This window comes from Ursus americanus, chromosome 8, assembly GCF_024610735.1.
Source record: "Ursus americanus isolate L20-20 chromosome 8, mUrsAme1.1.p, whole genome shotgun sequence".
In the NCBI taxonomy this organism is placed as follows: Eukaryota; Metazoa; Chordata; class Mammalia; order Carnivora; family Ursidae; genus Ursus; species Ursus americanus.
Window position 1 is genome coordinate 76414958 of NC_142134.1, and position 14516 is coordinate 76429473.

The 14516-nt window shown below is 42.2% G+C and overlaps 1 protein-coding gene across 1 annotated transcript in view; it reads left to right on the forward strand.

Moving 5' to 3' along the window:
• The first annotated feature begins 2469 nt into the window (after positions 1–2469).
• The window catches only part of CLNK (cytokine dependent hematopoietic cell linker), a 198068-nt gene continuing 186021 nt past the window's right edge, over positions 2470–14516 (forward strand). The window contains exon 1 of the mRNA XM_045771339.2: positions 2470–2784. Within this exon, the coding sequence (XP_045627295.2) occupies positions 2782–2784 (3 nt within the window). The 5' untranslated portion in view covers positions 2470–2781. The remainder of the gene's footprint in view (positions 2785–14516) is intronic.

Consider the following 14516-nt stretch of genomic DNA (forward strand, 5'->3'; position numbering starts at 1 on the left):
GAGAAAGACAAAGGAACACAGCCCCGGGGGGAGGGCAAAGGGACATTTCAATTCCCACTACCCAAGACACAGTAGGTTTTATATGCCATGAAGTAATATTAATCCCATGGTTTACTGGACTTGTCCAAAACCTCTCTGATATTTCCTTTATTTGCATACTCTTCATTTGCATATTCTCTTTGCACAATAATTATATCATTACTTTTTTCCTGAAGCCACAAAGGAGCCATTGAATATTTAAATTAAAATCGACCTAATTTGGCTACTGGCTCTGTCTCCCTGGCTGGATTTCTTTTCCCGTTCTGCCTTGCACTCTTCCTTTTACATGTACCTTGCTCCTGTGCAAACCCACACATCTGCTGGAGCAAGTGTACTGGCAAGACTGTCAAGTATGACTCAGAGAGCACAGAGGCCATCACAGTCCATGATCGCCACCATGGCCGTCATGGAGACCATCACATTTATGGAGCACTTGGCGAAGATGTTCAGTGTGCCGTATGTACATTTCACCATCACTTGTAAGGAAAACTCTTAACAACTCCGTGAAGATGGGATTATTGCCTTTGTTTTGCACGTAAGGAAGTAGAGCTGAGGCAGTCAACACTTGACCAAGGTCATTCAGCTGGGCCGTACCTGAGCCCTTCTTATAAGAACTGAGACACAGGCTGAGAATGAGGGATGGACTCTCTTCATCAAAACTAGAGCAGAGTCTGGCTCAAAAGATTGGTGAGACTAGGAGTTGTCCTGGAACTGCTTCGATCCCTCATTCCTGCATCAATTCTAAGAGTCCTGGCTGGGGGAAGGGAAGCAGGAAGCAGGTAGGACTGACGAGACAACTCTGAGTTCCCATCCTGCAGCTAGGAGGACTGTTCCCCCATCTTTGCTCACCAGGCTCTACACTAATCTCATTTGACATGTCAGGGTTGCTTAACCTCTAATGGAGAACCAGCTTTGTTCAAGATTCTGTAGAGACAAAGGGCCGGCAGGGATTAAAAGCCAGGCTTCTGAAGTAGTGCAGCCTATGTCCCCTTGCTCAGCCAAGGCTGCAGGCAACACATTAGCCGAAAGTTCTGAGTGTCAGGTCAGCTCTGCTCTGGTCACATCTGCTGTCTCAGTTCTGGAAATAGAGTGTCCTTTTCATCCCCAAGGCCAACTGCTCACATGATGGCCCAGTACTGGTCCCAGGCCCTAGCCTCTATTTATCCCCCTGAACATCAAGATTGATAACTGGATTGCTACCCCGATCCCTGGGCCTAAGTTTCCATTAATTACACATTACTTTCATTATCCCCAATATTTCGGACACTAAATCCCAAACTTTCTCTTCCATGTCTTCTTCTCTATTCTCAGATAGAAGCTTCTGCTAGAGCCAAACATGAAGTCTGAGCCCAGCTCTTTGATGTAAGACCTAGCTGTTGCTACTCCCTTACCACTTACTAAAGTCTAAGCAATTCCGGGTCCCATGTTCCCATTATTATTTTTCTCAAGCTTAATTTTATTATCTTACACACACTGACCCTGATGCTAAGTATAAGAGAGGATCAGGACCTGACACCCCACGACCTGCATAATAAAGTCTCAACATCTTAATACACAGAGTGTGTCCATGATGATGTGAACCTCAGCAACCTCTCCAGTCTCCGCTCTTACCATCATCCGCTACACCTGTGATGACCCAGGACCACCAAACTGTGTGGACTTCCCTGAGCACACCATTTTGTTCAACCCACTCCCCATTTACATTTCCTGAGATATTCTCTTTTCTACTTCAAATCTAGAGCTTACATCACTCTCGAGCTTCTTCTTGATAAAGGAGAAATATACCTTGAGACTAAGAGAGAAAGAAAGAGAGTATGTGTGTGTTTCTACTATCTACTGATAGTTGATACAATCTCTGCCCTTTTTGTGAATTTCTCTATCACTCCAATCACTTGTCCCCAGAGTTCCATCCAATGGGTGCATTGGTAGAAACCTGAATCGAAATCCATTTGACTAATTAGCTAACTTATTCCAGGGCTATAAAATGACAGCTCTAGGGGCCCTCATGGTTGTCAACCATCCTTAATAGATCATGGTGCTCTTCCCTACAGAGCCCCGGGTCTCAGAACCCTTTGTAAAGTACTGCTCTAATCAATATGAAATGGAAATGAACCTGTGTTCACCAAAAGATGCCATGAGAACAAACATCCCGGGAGAAGATATTTGGAATGTACATAACAAATGATCAGCATCTGAATCTCATAGAATGCTGACAAATAAAGAAAAGACACATTTGCTACCTTCATTCTAGGAAGGAAGATTGCTGGTTGGGGGAGGCAGGGTGGGAGAGACTTGAGTTCCCTAAGCTTAACATTTGTGAACATAAGAAAAGAGCACCACGGGAACATGCAGCTGTTTGATGTCAACAGCAGGTGTGGGTCGGGCTGTGGCTCCACCTTGGCTCTGCTCCCTTGCTTTGTCCCAGAGCCAGCAGACTCCAGGCTCCTGCCAGCAACTTCGTGTCCTTCCGAGTAGCCAGCAGGGACTTCAACTTGATTTGATTCTCCTTGGCCACTACACCTGTCAAATAGACCAAGATATTTACAGGTCAAGACCCTTACAGGGGAGCCAGAAAGGGATGACCTTTTGGAACCAGCACAGACACGAACATTTTGACAGTGAAGAAATTCCAATGGTTCTGTCTACTGTGGCAGCTGGGATTTGGCCATAATATGGAAGACGCGTGGTGAATGCCGTTGCAAGTCATCCAGCCGTATTTCTTGCTAAATTGTTGTGCTTTCAATGGTGAGTCCATTAAACTTCTCTTTTATTAAGCTTCCTTCAACTATGAAAGGGACAAAATTGTCAACAGACTAGTCTCCTTAAAAGGGGACCTGAATAAAGAGGGAAAGATTGGGCCGAGGGATATCAGGATTCCCTCACTTGACGTTATAATGCTGGTCCTTTTGCTATAATGTTCTGAGAGGTGATCAGTGTTGGCTCAAAACCAGAATGATGGAACTGTGAGATTATCTGTAGATTGATAGCATTGCATGCAACAAAATGGTCAGACTTTGGTGTCAGGTGGGTTCAGGGTCTGCAAGTTCCAGGACTAGGGGTAAGTGTCTGAATTTCTGTGATCTTTGGCTAACTCAATTAGAAAACCAGGTGAAGAATGTCTCTTCCTAAGGCTGTTGCAGAGGGGAAATGAGATCCCACTGTAGTGTAGGCACTCGGTAGGTGCTTATTGGGTCTGTTGCCTTTCCTTATTAGCACTCCTAAAAGAAAGTGAAAGAGCATGCTGACCTAGTGGACCAGTAGTAAAAACCATAGACCAACTTTAAAAATGCACTTTAAGGAAGTAGGCATTGGTGACATGCTTCCAGAACCAATTATTTAGGAGAATGGCGTCAACGCATGGTGGGCATGCAGGAATGTAAGCTCCCTGGGGCCAGGGACCTTGATATTCACTCTCTGTGGATCTCTAGCACTTAGCTCCACAGGAACACAAAGCTAACATTCTCTGAAAAGCTTTAAAAGCCCCTCTAACAGGCATTCAGTAAATAGGTCCCATGAATCATGACCCTGGCAAGAGAACTTGGAAGACATGGCACCTGCTACGTAGCAGATACTCAGAATGAATAAGTAAATTAATGGCTTGATACACTCATTTCCTCGACACCTAACCTAGAAAAAAAGGGGGAGTACCCTTTTCCCCATTTTACAGATAAGAAAACTGAGGCTCAGAGAGGTTCCCTAGTCAATCCAATATCATGTAATTAATACATAATGAAGCAGGAATTTGTCTTCAAAGCCATTTTTCTTAAGTCTAACACCAGCCAGGACTGATAAGGTCTGACTCTGATTGGACAGTGAAGGGGAGAAGGGGGGCTGCTGTCAGGAGTGTTCGGGGTGGCAGGGGCCCAAAGGGTATAGTGCCAGGGGGGATGGTTGTGCTACAGGGTGGATGGGCGGACACAGGGGTTGTGCTACATCAGGGCTCCTGGCACAGAAGAGATGAGAGCAGACACTGACAAAGACACCCCGAGAGAGAGGCAGCTGGGGAGGCAGGAAGCTGTGGCTTACCCTCGGAGGGCCGAGGGGGCCAGAGAAGACGACGCCATAGAGACGGCCACACATAGAAAGGAAGTCTCTGGCAGATGATTGTCCCTCCTTCTTGAGGCTCTTCATCAGTTTTCCTTCTCTTGGGCTGTGTTCTCTGAAATCTCTTGCACAAGGAATTTCCTAAAATGAAACATCGCAGCATTTACTGTCCTATTCACTCCCGCCAAGAAGGAGTGGCGTAAATAGCTCACATCATCCTTTTTAGGCTCATGTTGGCAGAAATATATTAGCAGATATAATTGTCTGACACTTCGAGGAAGTGATGTTTCAAAAATAGGAACCCATGAAGAGGGAGAGAGAGAAAGAGAAAACACCTGACTCACTTTCCTTCCTGTGGATATTTATTTTAAAGACAAGGCTTTTTTTTTTTTTTCCTGGCCTCAAGTTGCTGGCATGGTTAGATACCTACTTACAATGCGCAAGATAGCATCTTGAGAACCTCTTCTATCTGTCCTCGAAAACTTCAGTTTTTCTTTCATTATCATGAAATTTTAGAGTTGAGAAGGATAGTCCCCATCCAGAGCCTGAATCCTCTCCCTGTGCTTTTACCCAAATTCAACCAAAACTACTCAGTGACAACAGGAACACCCCCCCCCCCCACCATAGGCCTTTGCCAAGTACAATCTGATCATTTTACCTCTGCTTATACACCTGCGGGAGCTCCCTTGTTATCCGGATGAAGAGCAAAAAGCCTTAGCTACCTGGCCAAGGTCCCACTCATCACAGGGGCTCTGCCCCTGCTGCTACCTGTGTCAGCCCCACGCCCAGTTAAACCCACCCCGCCAGTGCACTCCTGGATACAGCTCACATGGGCTCACAAGGCTGACTGCTACATTTTCAAGAATGTTATATGCTGGTCGTTAAACAACTTTTATTTTAAAATGAAATAAATTATATTAAAACAAAGGTAATAAATACTCAAAATATATAATTTTCTGATTATTTTACTACATTGCCCTACTCTCTATGCTTGTTTTCCACGTTTACTGAGAGAGAAAAATTGACATATAATCTTGCATATGTTCCAAGTGTACCTGTGCTGGTCTGATGTACTTATATATTGCAAAATTATTACACCATAGTGTTACCTAGTCTCTGCATCATATCACATAATTACCATTTCTTTCTTGTGGTGAGAACACTTAATATCTACTCTTTTAGCAACTTTCAATGTGCCTGTGTATGTATATACACATATATATAGAGAGAGAAACTTTATATATATATACATATATAATGTTTAAAAAATTTTACAATAATTACAATAAATATATATATTTACAATATTGTGAAAAACTATATATTTATATAGATATATATTCATAGTATTATAAACTATAATCACCATGCTATACATGATATCTACTGAATTTATTCATCTTATAACTGGCATATTGTACCCTTTGACCAACATCTCCCCATTTCCTCCACCCCACCTCCCTGGCAACCACTATTCAATCCTCTGTTTCTATGAGTTCCGTCTTTTCAGATTCCACTTTATATATAAGTGATATCGCACAGTATCTATGCTTATAAAGTCATTTCTGTGTGATAGAAGTGCTGAATAATTGTGGCTACAATACTATACTATACTATACTATACTATACTATACTATACTATACTATACTATACAGTTACTATACTATACATTCCGCATTCAGACACGCCACATTGACAGCCTGGAACCAGACATAGAGAGAACATATACACCATGGAAACTGGCAGTTGCTACACATCAGGCCTTGTCTCTTTCCACTCCCCCCAACCCCCACAGAGCCAGTCGTTAAACCTTTAGCTGCACACCATTGCTTCAATATCATCTCCATCCTCGCTTCCCGTGGCTGCCTTCTCTGAACCCTAGTCTAGGTCAGATCCTCATGTGTCATGACTTCATAGGTTTGAGTCCCTTTCTTGCAGAGTCTTCTCGTTTTGTAATTACACATTAACAGTGAATGGCACTATTAAATACGTAAAATCTATTCTTATAGAGCAGAACTCTTGCTGGGTTTTGCACACTATTATAATACCCCTGGCAACAAAATGATGCGAAGCTCATAAGAAATTCTCAATAAACAACTGTAGGGTAATAGCAAACTCGAAATTACAAATATGTAACTTGAGTTGAAATATTCGTGCCCTTTTAAAGGAGAATAACAATTTATTATCTTAACACATGAATGAGAATTCTTCTTAGGAAGAAATTACCTTCTTTTTGAGTAACACTGATAAGCTCTTTGAAGTTAAAAGGAATGCCTCCTGAGGACTGGGGTTAGCAGGAGCTAAGGCACAAAGGATGTGGCTAAACGCCCTGCATGAGAGAAGAGGAGTGGGTAGCCTGATAGCATGAGACTGGAGGAGTATGGGCTGTGAACTCACCAATGAGAAATCCCCTGTGGTTGGGTGGCCAGAGAAAGCTTAAGAAAAAAGCGGTCTGGTATTTCATTGGAAGTTTTTGTTGACTTGAAGTAAGTAACTCTTGGCTCTTCTCTTCCTCCCTCGCCTGGCACAAGATGTTGTGTGTGGGTACATGAGCGTAAATTAGAGGAAGGTCTACATTTCATGCTTGAATTGATACTACAGTATGTGTTGGACGGCAAAATAATTCGTAAACTGAAATGATTGCGTATATACAAGAGTTGAGAATTTGAGGTAGTCATAATCAAGGAAGACCAGGAATTTAGGAAAATCTTGGTGGTTTTCGACTTGCAGCTCATGAGGCAAATAAGATTATAAGTTGTTCGTTGCCATTAAGTTTGTTCTTCAGATCTTCAGGTGCTGGAAGACCGGTAGTGGTCCTGTTTCTAAACCTAGAGACCAGAAAATGCTTAATTTGTGTCTGAAAGTCCCCTTTGAGGAAAGGGAAAGTTTGGAGTCAGCCAGACCTATATTCAAATGCAAGATTAAAAATGCATTAACCCAAGGGCGCCTGGGTGGCACAGCGGTTAAGCGTCTGTCTTCGGCTCAGGGCGTGATCCCGGCGTCATGGGATCAAGCCCCACATCAGGCTCCTCCGCTATGAGCCTGCTTCTTCCTCTCCCACTCCCCCCTGCTTGTGTTCCCTCTCTTGCTGGCTGTCTCTATCTCTGTCAAATAAATAAATAAAATCTTTTAAAAAAATGCATTAACCCAGTTCAAGGTCATTATAATCATCCAACAAGAGCTACTGGAGGCTGAATTAAATGGGATCAGAAAGAGAGGAGGGGCAGATTTTAAGATATATTTTGGACATCACATCATCAGTAACACTTGTTAATAGATTAAAATTGAAAATGAGGAAAACAGAGTAGCTGTAAAATCACTTAGATTTCTGAGTTTAGCTTCTGAGGGGATGGTGGTATTTAGTGAAATGGGAAAAACTTCAGGAGCACCATGGTGCGAAGGGAAATGTGCACAGTGTCCATTCGGTGGCGCAGCGATGGCGGCATGGATGGCCAGAGCTGTTGGATGCCAACTTTCACTTAGCCGTGGATGCCCGGAAATACTCACGGTGAGCGGGCGTGATCACGATCGCACTGCCACTGCCAATACACTCACTGGCTGTACCTGTTGACTCCTGCTCTTCAACTCACTTTGTGCTGATCAGCATCCTGTGGGTTAACTTGGGTAAAGTTAGAGGTTTGAGTCATATGAATAAATGTTTATATTTCAAATCTATTTCTTCTTGAGAAGCAAATGGCAGTAAAACTACCGGCTTGAGAATGCATACAAAAACTGTTCTGGGAAATTTCCAATATGCATCTTTCATGACTTATTTATCTAATCTTTCTTACTTGCCAGAATTATACATTAGACATTGAATGAAATGTGGTCAAGTCAATATTATGAAGGAGAAGGGGCAGAGGGGACAGGTAATTGTATATAAACTACCTTTTTCAAAACATGTAATATTGTTCTTGTAGTTCAAGTTTTAATGAACATCGACGTAAACCAGGGCACCAGGAAAACACAATTCAGATGTGACTTCAAAAAGCTTACAGTATCAAGAAGCCACAGAGACACTTATATTCAAAGTTACAAAGTGCCAAATGAAACATAAATAGACAAATTCAGAAGCGGGAGGAATCATTTTCACTTAACAATGATCCAAAGATTTGAGTATGGGATACTAATGATGATTACGTACTGTCAGGAAACCAACAGAAATCATTATAAATTATGCATATGGATTGAGGCATATGGCAAAAAAAAAAAAAAAAAAAAAAGGCTCCAGAAAATAATGAGTCACGGTATGAAATAGTTAAACTAAGATATGTTTGAGACATGATAAATAGAGAATAATATCACAAATACAAGCTGAAATTATGGGAAAGGATGCATCACAGGCCAGGGATCATAACGGGCAAACCTGAGCCATTAGTTGGTAAAAGCGTTTATTGACCATGGGGGAACGTGGACATCTTGCTGATTTAGGCATTAGGTCAGGTTATTCCCCAACATTAAGGTCATCTATACGAATGGAATGTAACTATACAAAATGTGTGGTATGCATGCGTTCTTCTAAACACAATTTTGCAAATACTGACTTGGAGGAGACAGGAGAGGTTTTGTGTGGGAGATGTGTCAGGGTTTCCTAATGTCACCACTATTGACATTTAGGGCAGGACAGCTGATATGCAGGGCCGTTCTGTGCATTGTAGGATTTTTTTCTAGAATGCTGTTCCTGTCCCCTAGTCAACTAGAGGCCAGAAGCCCTTCTCTAGTTGTGGCAACCAAGTAAGTCTTCAGACATCGTCAAATACTCACTCAGAGGCAGGAACTGTTGAGCTCAACCCACAAGACATGAAGGATTTGAGAGGCTCCTATAAGCTCCTAACCACAGGATCTGGGGCACATTTCCTGAGCTTTCTTGCTTTAGTGGCCTTATTTCTGAAAAAGGCATAATATGGGCAGGTGTGTCACGGGGCTACTGGGAGAAGCCGGTAAGGGGGTGCACTTGACACTGAGAAGTGTGTCTGGCACAAGGGAAGGAGTTAACCGATGTTGTCCTAGATGCTCCGTGTCTTTCCCATCATGCCTCTGTGTTTGTGCAGAATCTCAGGTGCACAAAATCAAGTGGAACCTACTCTTCAGATCATGGGACAACATCAACATGTGTTTGAAGGGCCAAAGCTTCTTTCTTTCTTTCCCTTCATCACTCATTCCTTCTAATGTGTTTCCTTTCTCGTTTGGAGGAAACTCATTAGATTGGGAGTCCCTATCATCAAGTACTTTTGTGCATATGTATGCTTTTAATTTAAATAAATTTCATGGAGCAAGAAACCTCCCTTCCTTCCTTCCTCCCTCCCTCCCTCTCTCTCTTTCTTCCTCCCTCCCTTTCTTCCTCCCTCCCTTTCTTTCTTTCTTTCTTTCTTTCTTTCTTTCTTTCTTTCTTTCTTTCTTTCTTTCTTCTGTCTTTCTTTCTTTCTCTTTCTTTCTTTCTTTCTTTCTTTCTTTCTTTCTTTCTTCTCTTTCTTTCTTTCTTTCTTTCTTTCTCTTCCTTCCTTCCTTCCTTCCTTCCTTCCTTCTTCCTTTCCTTCTTTCTTTCTGACCTAAGACTAAGTTTTAATATTGATCCAAGATACCTCTACGTCAGTGGCTCCTGACCTCAAGCATACATTAAAATCTCGAGGAGGTCTTGTTAAAACAGTTTGCTGGGCCCCACCCCAGATTTTCTGATTCATTAGATCCGGAATGGGGATCTGCTTCTAACAAATTCCCAGGTGATGCTTATGCTGCTGGTCCCAGCACCACAGTTGGAGACCATTGCTCCGGTCTATGTCTTCTGGCTGGTGCCTTAGGACTGTACTCATTCATTCTTCTAATGGTGGATGACCTAGCTGTCTCCACTTCTCTGACCCCAGAAACAATGCTGCAGTCAGCATCATCCTTGTGCCTGTCCCTCACACACTGGGTGTGACTTTCCCTAGCTCTGTACTAAGAATGGCATCGCTGGCCCCAGGGATGCGTGCGTGCTTATTTCATTGGGTACTGCCCGATCACACTTTGGAATGGCTGAGCCTGGCTATGCTCCCACTAACTGTGCCCTAAGAGCTTTAGCCCCATTTAACAGAGGAGGAACAACAAATCAAGAAGTTAACGAAACTAAACTGACTCCTTCTGCTCTGACCGTTAACACAGCTGGTGAGTGAGGAGTCTTTGTGCAAACCCCAGCGACTCTGCCCTGCTGGTGGCTTATACGATGATCTTTCAGTGGCTTTAAGTTCCATCACAGAATCTTCCACAACTCTCAAACTGACCTTTATTTTTCACCTTACCCTAAAGTGTGTGCATTTACCCTTCCTGGACCTCACAATCGTATGCTGGCAAAAAAAAAGCCATCATTTTGTTTAGAATTTTACCAGTTAAAAGAGTAAAGGCACCTGGTCTTTGTGAGTTTCCCCAGAGCTGGATTGGATGGCCCAGCCTGGTCAAATTCCAATTTTTGTATGGCATGAGTCGATTGCTGCGACATATCCCCCATCCCTCTTCACACGAGTCTCAGACTTTTGCCTTGACCTCCACAGACTAAGAGTGCTGTGTCTAAGGAAAGAACTCCAGACTTCATGTGATATTCCATAAATACCTATGTTATGTTGGCCTGTCACTTGCATGGTGACCTTAAAAAAATTACCCTTTACTCATGTCCATTAGAGTTGACAAACGTCTTCATGGCAATGGTCTCATTTGCCTTTTATCACCTCTGCTAAGCAATACCAGGTAATGTCATATTCAAGTGGAGGATAAAGCTCCCAGTAAGGGGTTCTAGGTCACGTGGTTTATAAGAGATGGGGCTAAAATTCTGAAGTGGGCGTGTCCTTCCCCCTCCTCAGTACTCTGGAATATCTCTGGGCTTCAACTTTTTTCTGCATAAAATGAGTAGGTTCAAAAAGTTGTTGGTTTTTAATCTTTAATAATTTTATAATTGAAATCTTAATTACACCATATGTAGGCTGACTTGTGTCTCCCCCACATTCATAATCATAACCCCCATTATCTCGGAATGGGGCACTATCAGGAAATGTGATCTTTGCTGAGGTAACTAGTTTGAATGAGGTCATATTGGAGGACGGTGGGCCCCTCCTCCAATATGACTGATGTCCTTATTAAAAGGGGAAATTTGGAAATAGGCATACACAGGATCATATAGCAGAAATCAGGGAATGGCACAGATAACCAGCAAACCACTGGAAGCTAGAAAACAGGCCTTCTCCTACAGCCCTCAGAAGGAATCAACACTGCCAACACCTTGATTTCAAACTTCTGGTCTCCAGAAGTATATGAGAATAAATTTCTGTTGTTCTAAGCTCCCCAGTTTATGGTACTTGGTCATGGCAGCCCAAGGAAACAATGCACACCCTAATATATTCAGCGCGTCGCAATCGGTAGGTCTCTTTCCTTTCAAATCTAGTTCCTACATGTTACATAGAATGTCTCTTTAACTGGGGGTGGGAGTAGTGGGGGAAATGAGGGTAGAGCTTTCTCTTTCTGCATCTGGGACCCATCAGAGGTAATCACTCCTCATCACTAAGGAAAGGTACAGGTGTCTTTGCAGGTGTTGTCAAGCCAAAGCGTAGAGAGAGGAGGGCACCCTCTTCTTTCCATTCCAGAGACTGTCTTGCTCACCCAACTCTACCTTGAATTCACACTGCACCAAATGGAGGCTGGGTCCCAGGCAAATGTGCCCTAAATTGATATAAACCTGTGAGTCCCAGGCCTGGTATAAAGCCACAGAAAGTGGAGATTGTGTGTCTGCATAAGACATTAGAATTAAACAATCTTTAAAAAAAAAAAGTCTCACCCTATGGTTCACGGTTAGTCAGGCCTGGCTTAAGCAAAAGACATCTTCAACAAAAGGTCGTATTTGCCATCCCCAGGTTATAGGAACCTGGAGAAGGATTATGCCCCTTGTCTAGGTTGTCTGGCTCTTCCACGTCACAAGGGAAATAGACCGTGAGTTCAATGGATACAGGGTCAGGGACACACCCACTTATGCTCTGTCACTCCTTGGCTGACCCCCAGAGGCCTCTCCCCTCTTCACCTCTTTCTCCACAGGTGTACTGTCTCCACCCTCTTCCCCAGGATCCAGCAACACTTACCTTCAAAATAATACACATAGTTTGCCTGCCAGTACCCTCTTGGGTCTTAGAATTTTTCAGTCCCAGACAATTGCATTTGAGTGGCTTTTCTCTTATCCCCCATAGCTAAGCTCCCCACCCCACCCCCAACCCTGAGGGAAGTATGGTTCTGGGCATGAGGTCTGCTGAGTCACCAGGAAAAGGGAAGGCTCCCTTCCCACACAAGGGTTGAGGGCTTGGAAAAGAAATCATGGAAGAAATCATGGAGTCACGTGAGCCCTGGGCTGCATCCGCTCCTGCCTTGGAAGGTCTCCAAACAAATCCATCTCTTCATCATTGGAGCTCCTTCTTTCCCAAAGCCCCATCTGATTCATTCTTTTATTTACCCAGTATTGAAGACCTACTGTGTGCTGGGCACTATTCCAAGGACTTAGCCCACAACTGTGAACAAAAAAGATAAAGTTCCCTGTTCTAGTGAGGTTGATGTTTCAATGGGTGGGGGTGGGGCACAGAAAATAAACTGCAAATATAATAATCAGGTGAGACATATACTCCAGGAGGTGATTTGAGCTATAAGAACAATAAACGTAGAGAAGGAAGTGAGGATATGGAGACACTGGATCACTCACGCTTTGCTGGTGGCAACGTGAAGTGGTACAGGAACTCCGTACAGCCACTTTGGTCTATGTCAGCCATTCTAATAGGTTACGTACTGATATCTCATTGAGGTTTTAATTTGCATTTTTCTAATAGTTAATGATGTGGAACATCTTTTCATGTGCTTATTTGCCATCTGTGCATCCTCTCCTGTGAAATATCTGCTCATGTCTTCAGCCCGTTTTCTAATTGAATTTTTTCCTATTGAGTTTTGAGAGCTCTTTAAATAGTCCAGATATTAGTTCTTTGTCAGATACGCGGTTTGCAAATGTTTCCTTCCAGTCTATAGTTTGTCTTTTATCCTCTTAACAAGCCTGTTACAGAGCAAAAGTTTTTCATTTTGATGAAGTCCGACTCATCCATTTTTTCTCTTATGAATTACGTTTTTGGTGTCAAGTCTAACTCTTTGCCTAGCCCTTGATCAGAAGATTTTGCCCAATTTTTTTCTAAAAGTTTTATCGTTTTACATTTTATATTTAAGGCAATGATCCATCTTGAGTTAATATTTATATAAAGTGTGAGACTTAGGTCAAGGTTCATTTTTTTCATTGCCTCTGGATGTCCAGTTACACCAGTCCCATTTGTTGAATACACTATCTTTCTGCCATTGATTCATTTTTGCATCCTTGTCAAAAATGAGTGGGGCACATTTCTGTGGGTCTATTTCTGGATTCGCTGTTCTATTCCATTGCTCTGTGTGTCTGTCTGTCTCCCAATCTCACCATCTTCATTATGGTAGCCATATAAGTCTTGCAATAGGGTAAACTGATTCTTATATTTTATTCTTTTTTTTTCCTTCAAAATTGTTTTGGCTATTCTAGTTCCTTTGCCTTTCCATATAAATTTTGGGGCAATCTTATCTATAGCTATGAAAAAAAATATTGTTGTGATCATGATAGTAATTGTGTTCAGTTAGTTCCCAGCATAATACACAAACAAAAAAACTAATTATATTCCATACACTAGCAATAATACATGGACACTGAAATTACAATACCATTTATAATCATTACAAAGAATAAAAGGACACTTAGGTGTAAATCTAAGAAAACATGGACAGGATTTGTATGCTAAAAGTCACAAAATGCTAATGAAAAAAATAAAAGGCAATCTAAATAAATGTAGAGACATACTTTTTTCATGGATTGGACGATTCAATATAGTGAAGACATACGTCTCTTCTATTTCCTTACTATTTACAGGGAAATTCAAATGATCTATTTCATACTGGGTGAATAGCAGCATTTTTTATTTTTTGAACAATTAGTCTGTTTCATCTGGGTTGTCAAATCTATGTATGTATCCCCTTATTATTCTTTCGATGTCATCAGGGTCTGTAGTAATATCTCCTCTCCTTCCTGATAGTGGTAATTTCTGTCTTCTCTTTTTTTTTTTCTTGTCAATACTTCTTTTTTTTTTTAAGAATTTATTTATTTGAGAAAAAGAGAGCAGAAGAGAGAGCAAGCAGGGGGAAGAAGCAGATGGAGAGGCAGAAGCAGACTCCCTGCTGAGCAGAGAGCCCAACATGGGGCTCAATCCCAGGACCCTGGGATCGTGACCTGAGCCAAATGCAGATGCTTAACCAACTGAGCCACCCAGGTGCCCCTCCTGGTCAATACTTCCAAAAGCTTATAAATTTGATTGATCTTTTCAAAGCAACAGTTCTTTATTTCATTGATTTTCTCTAATGTTTTTCTGTT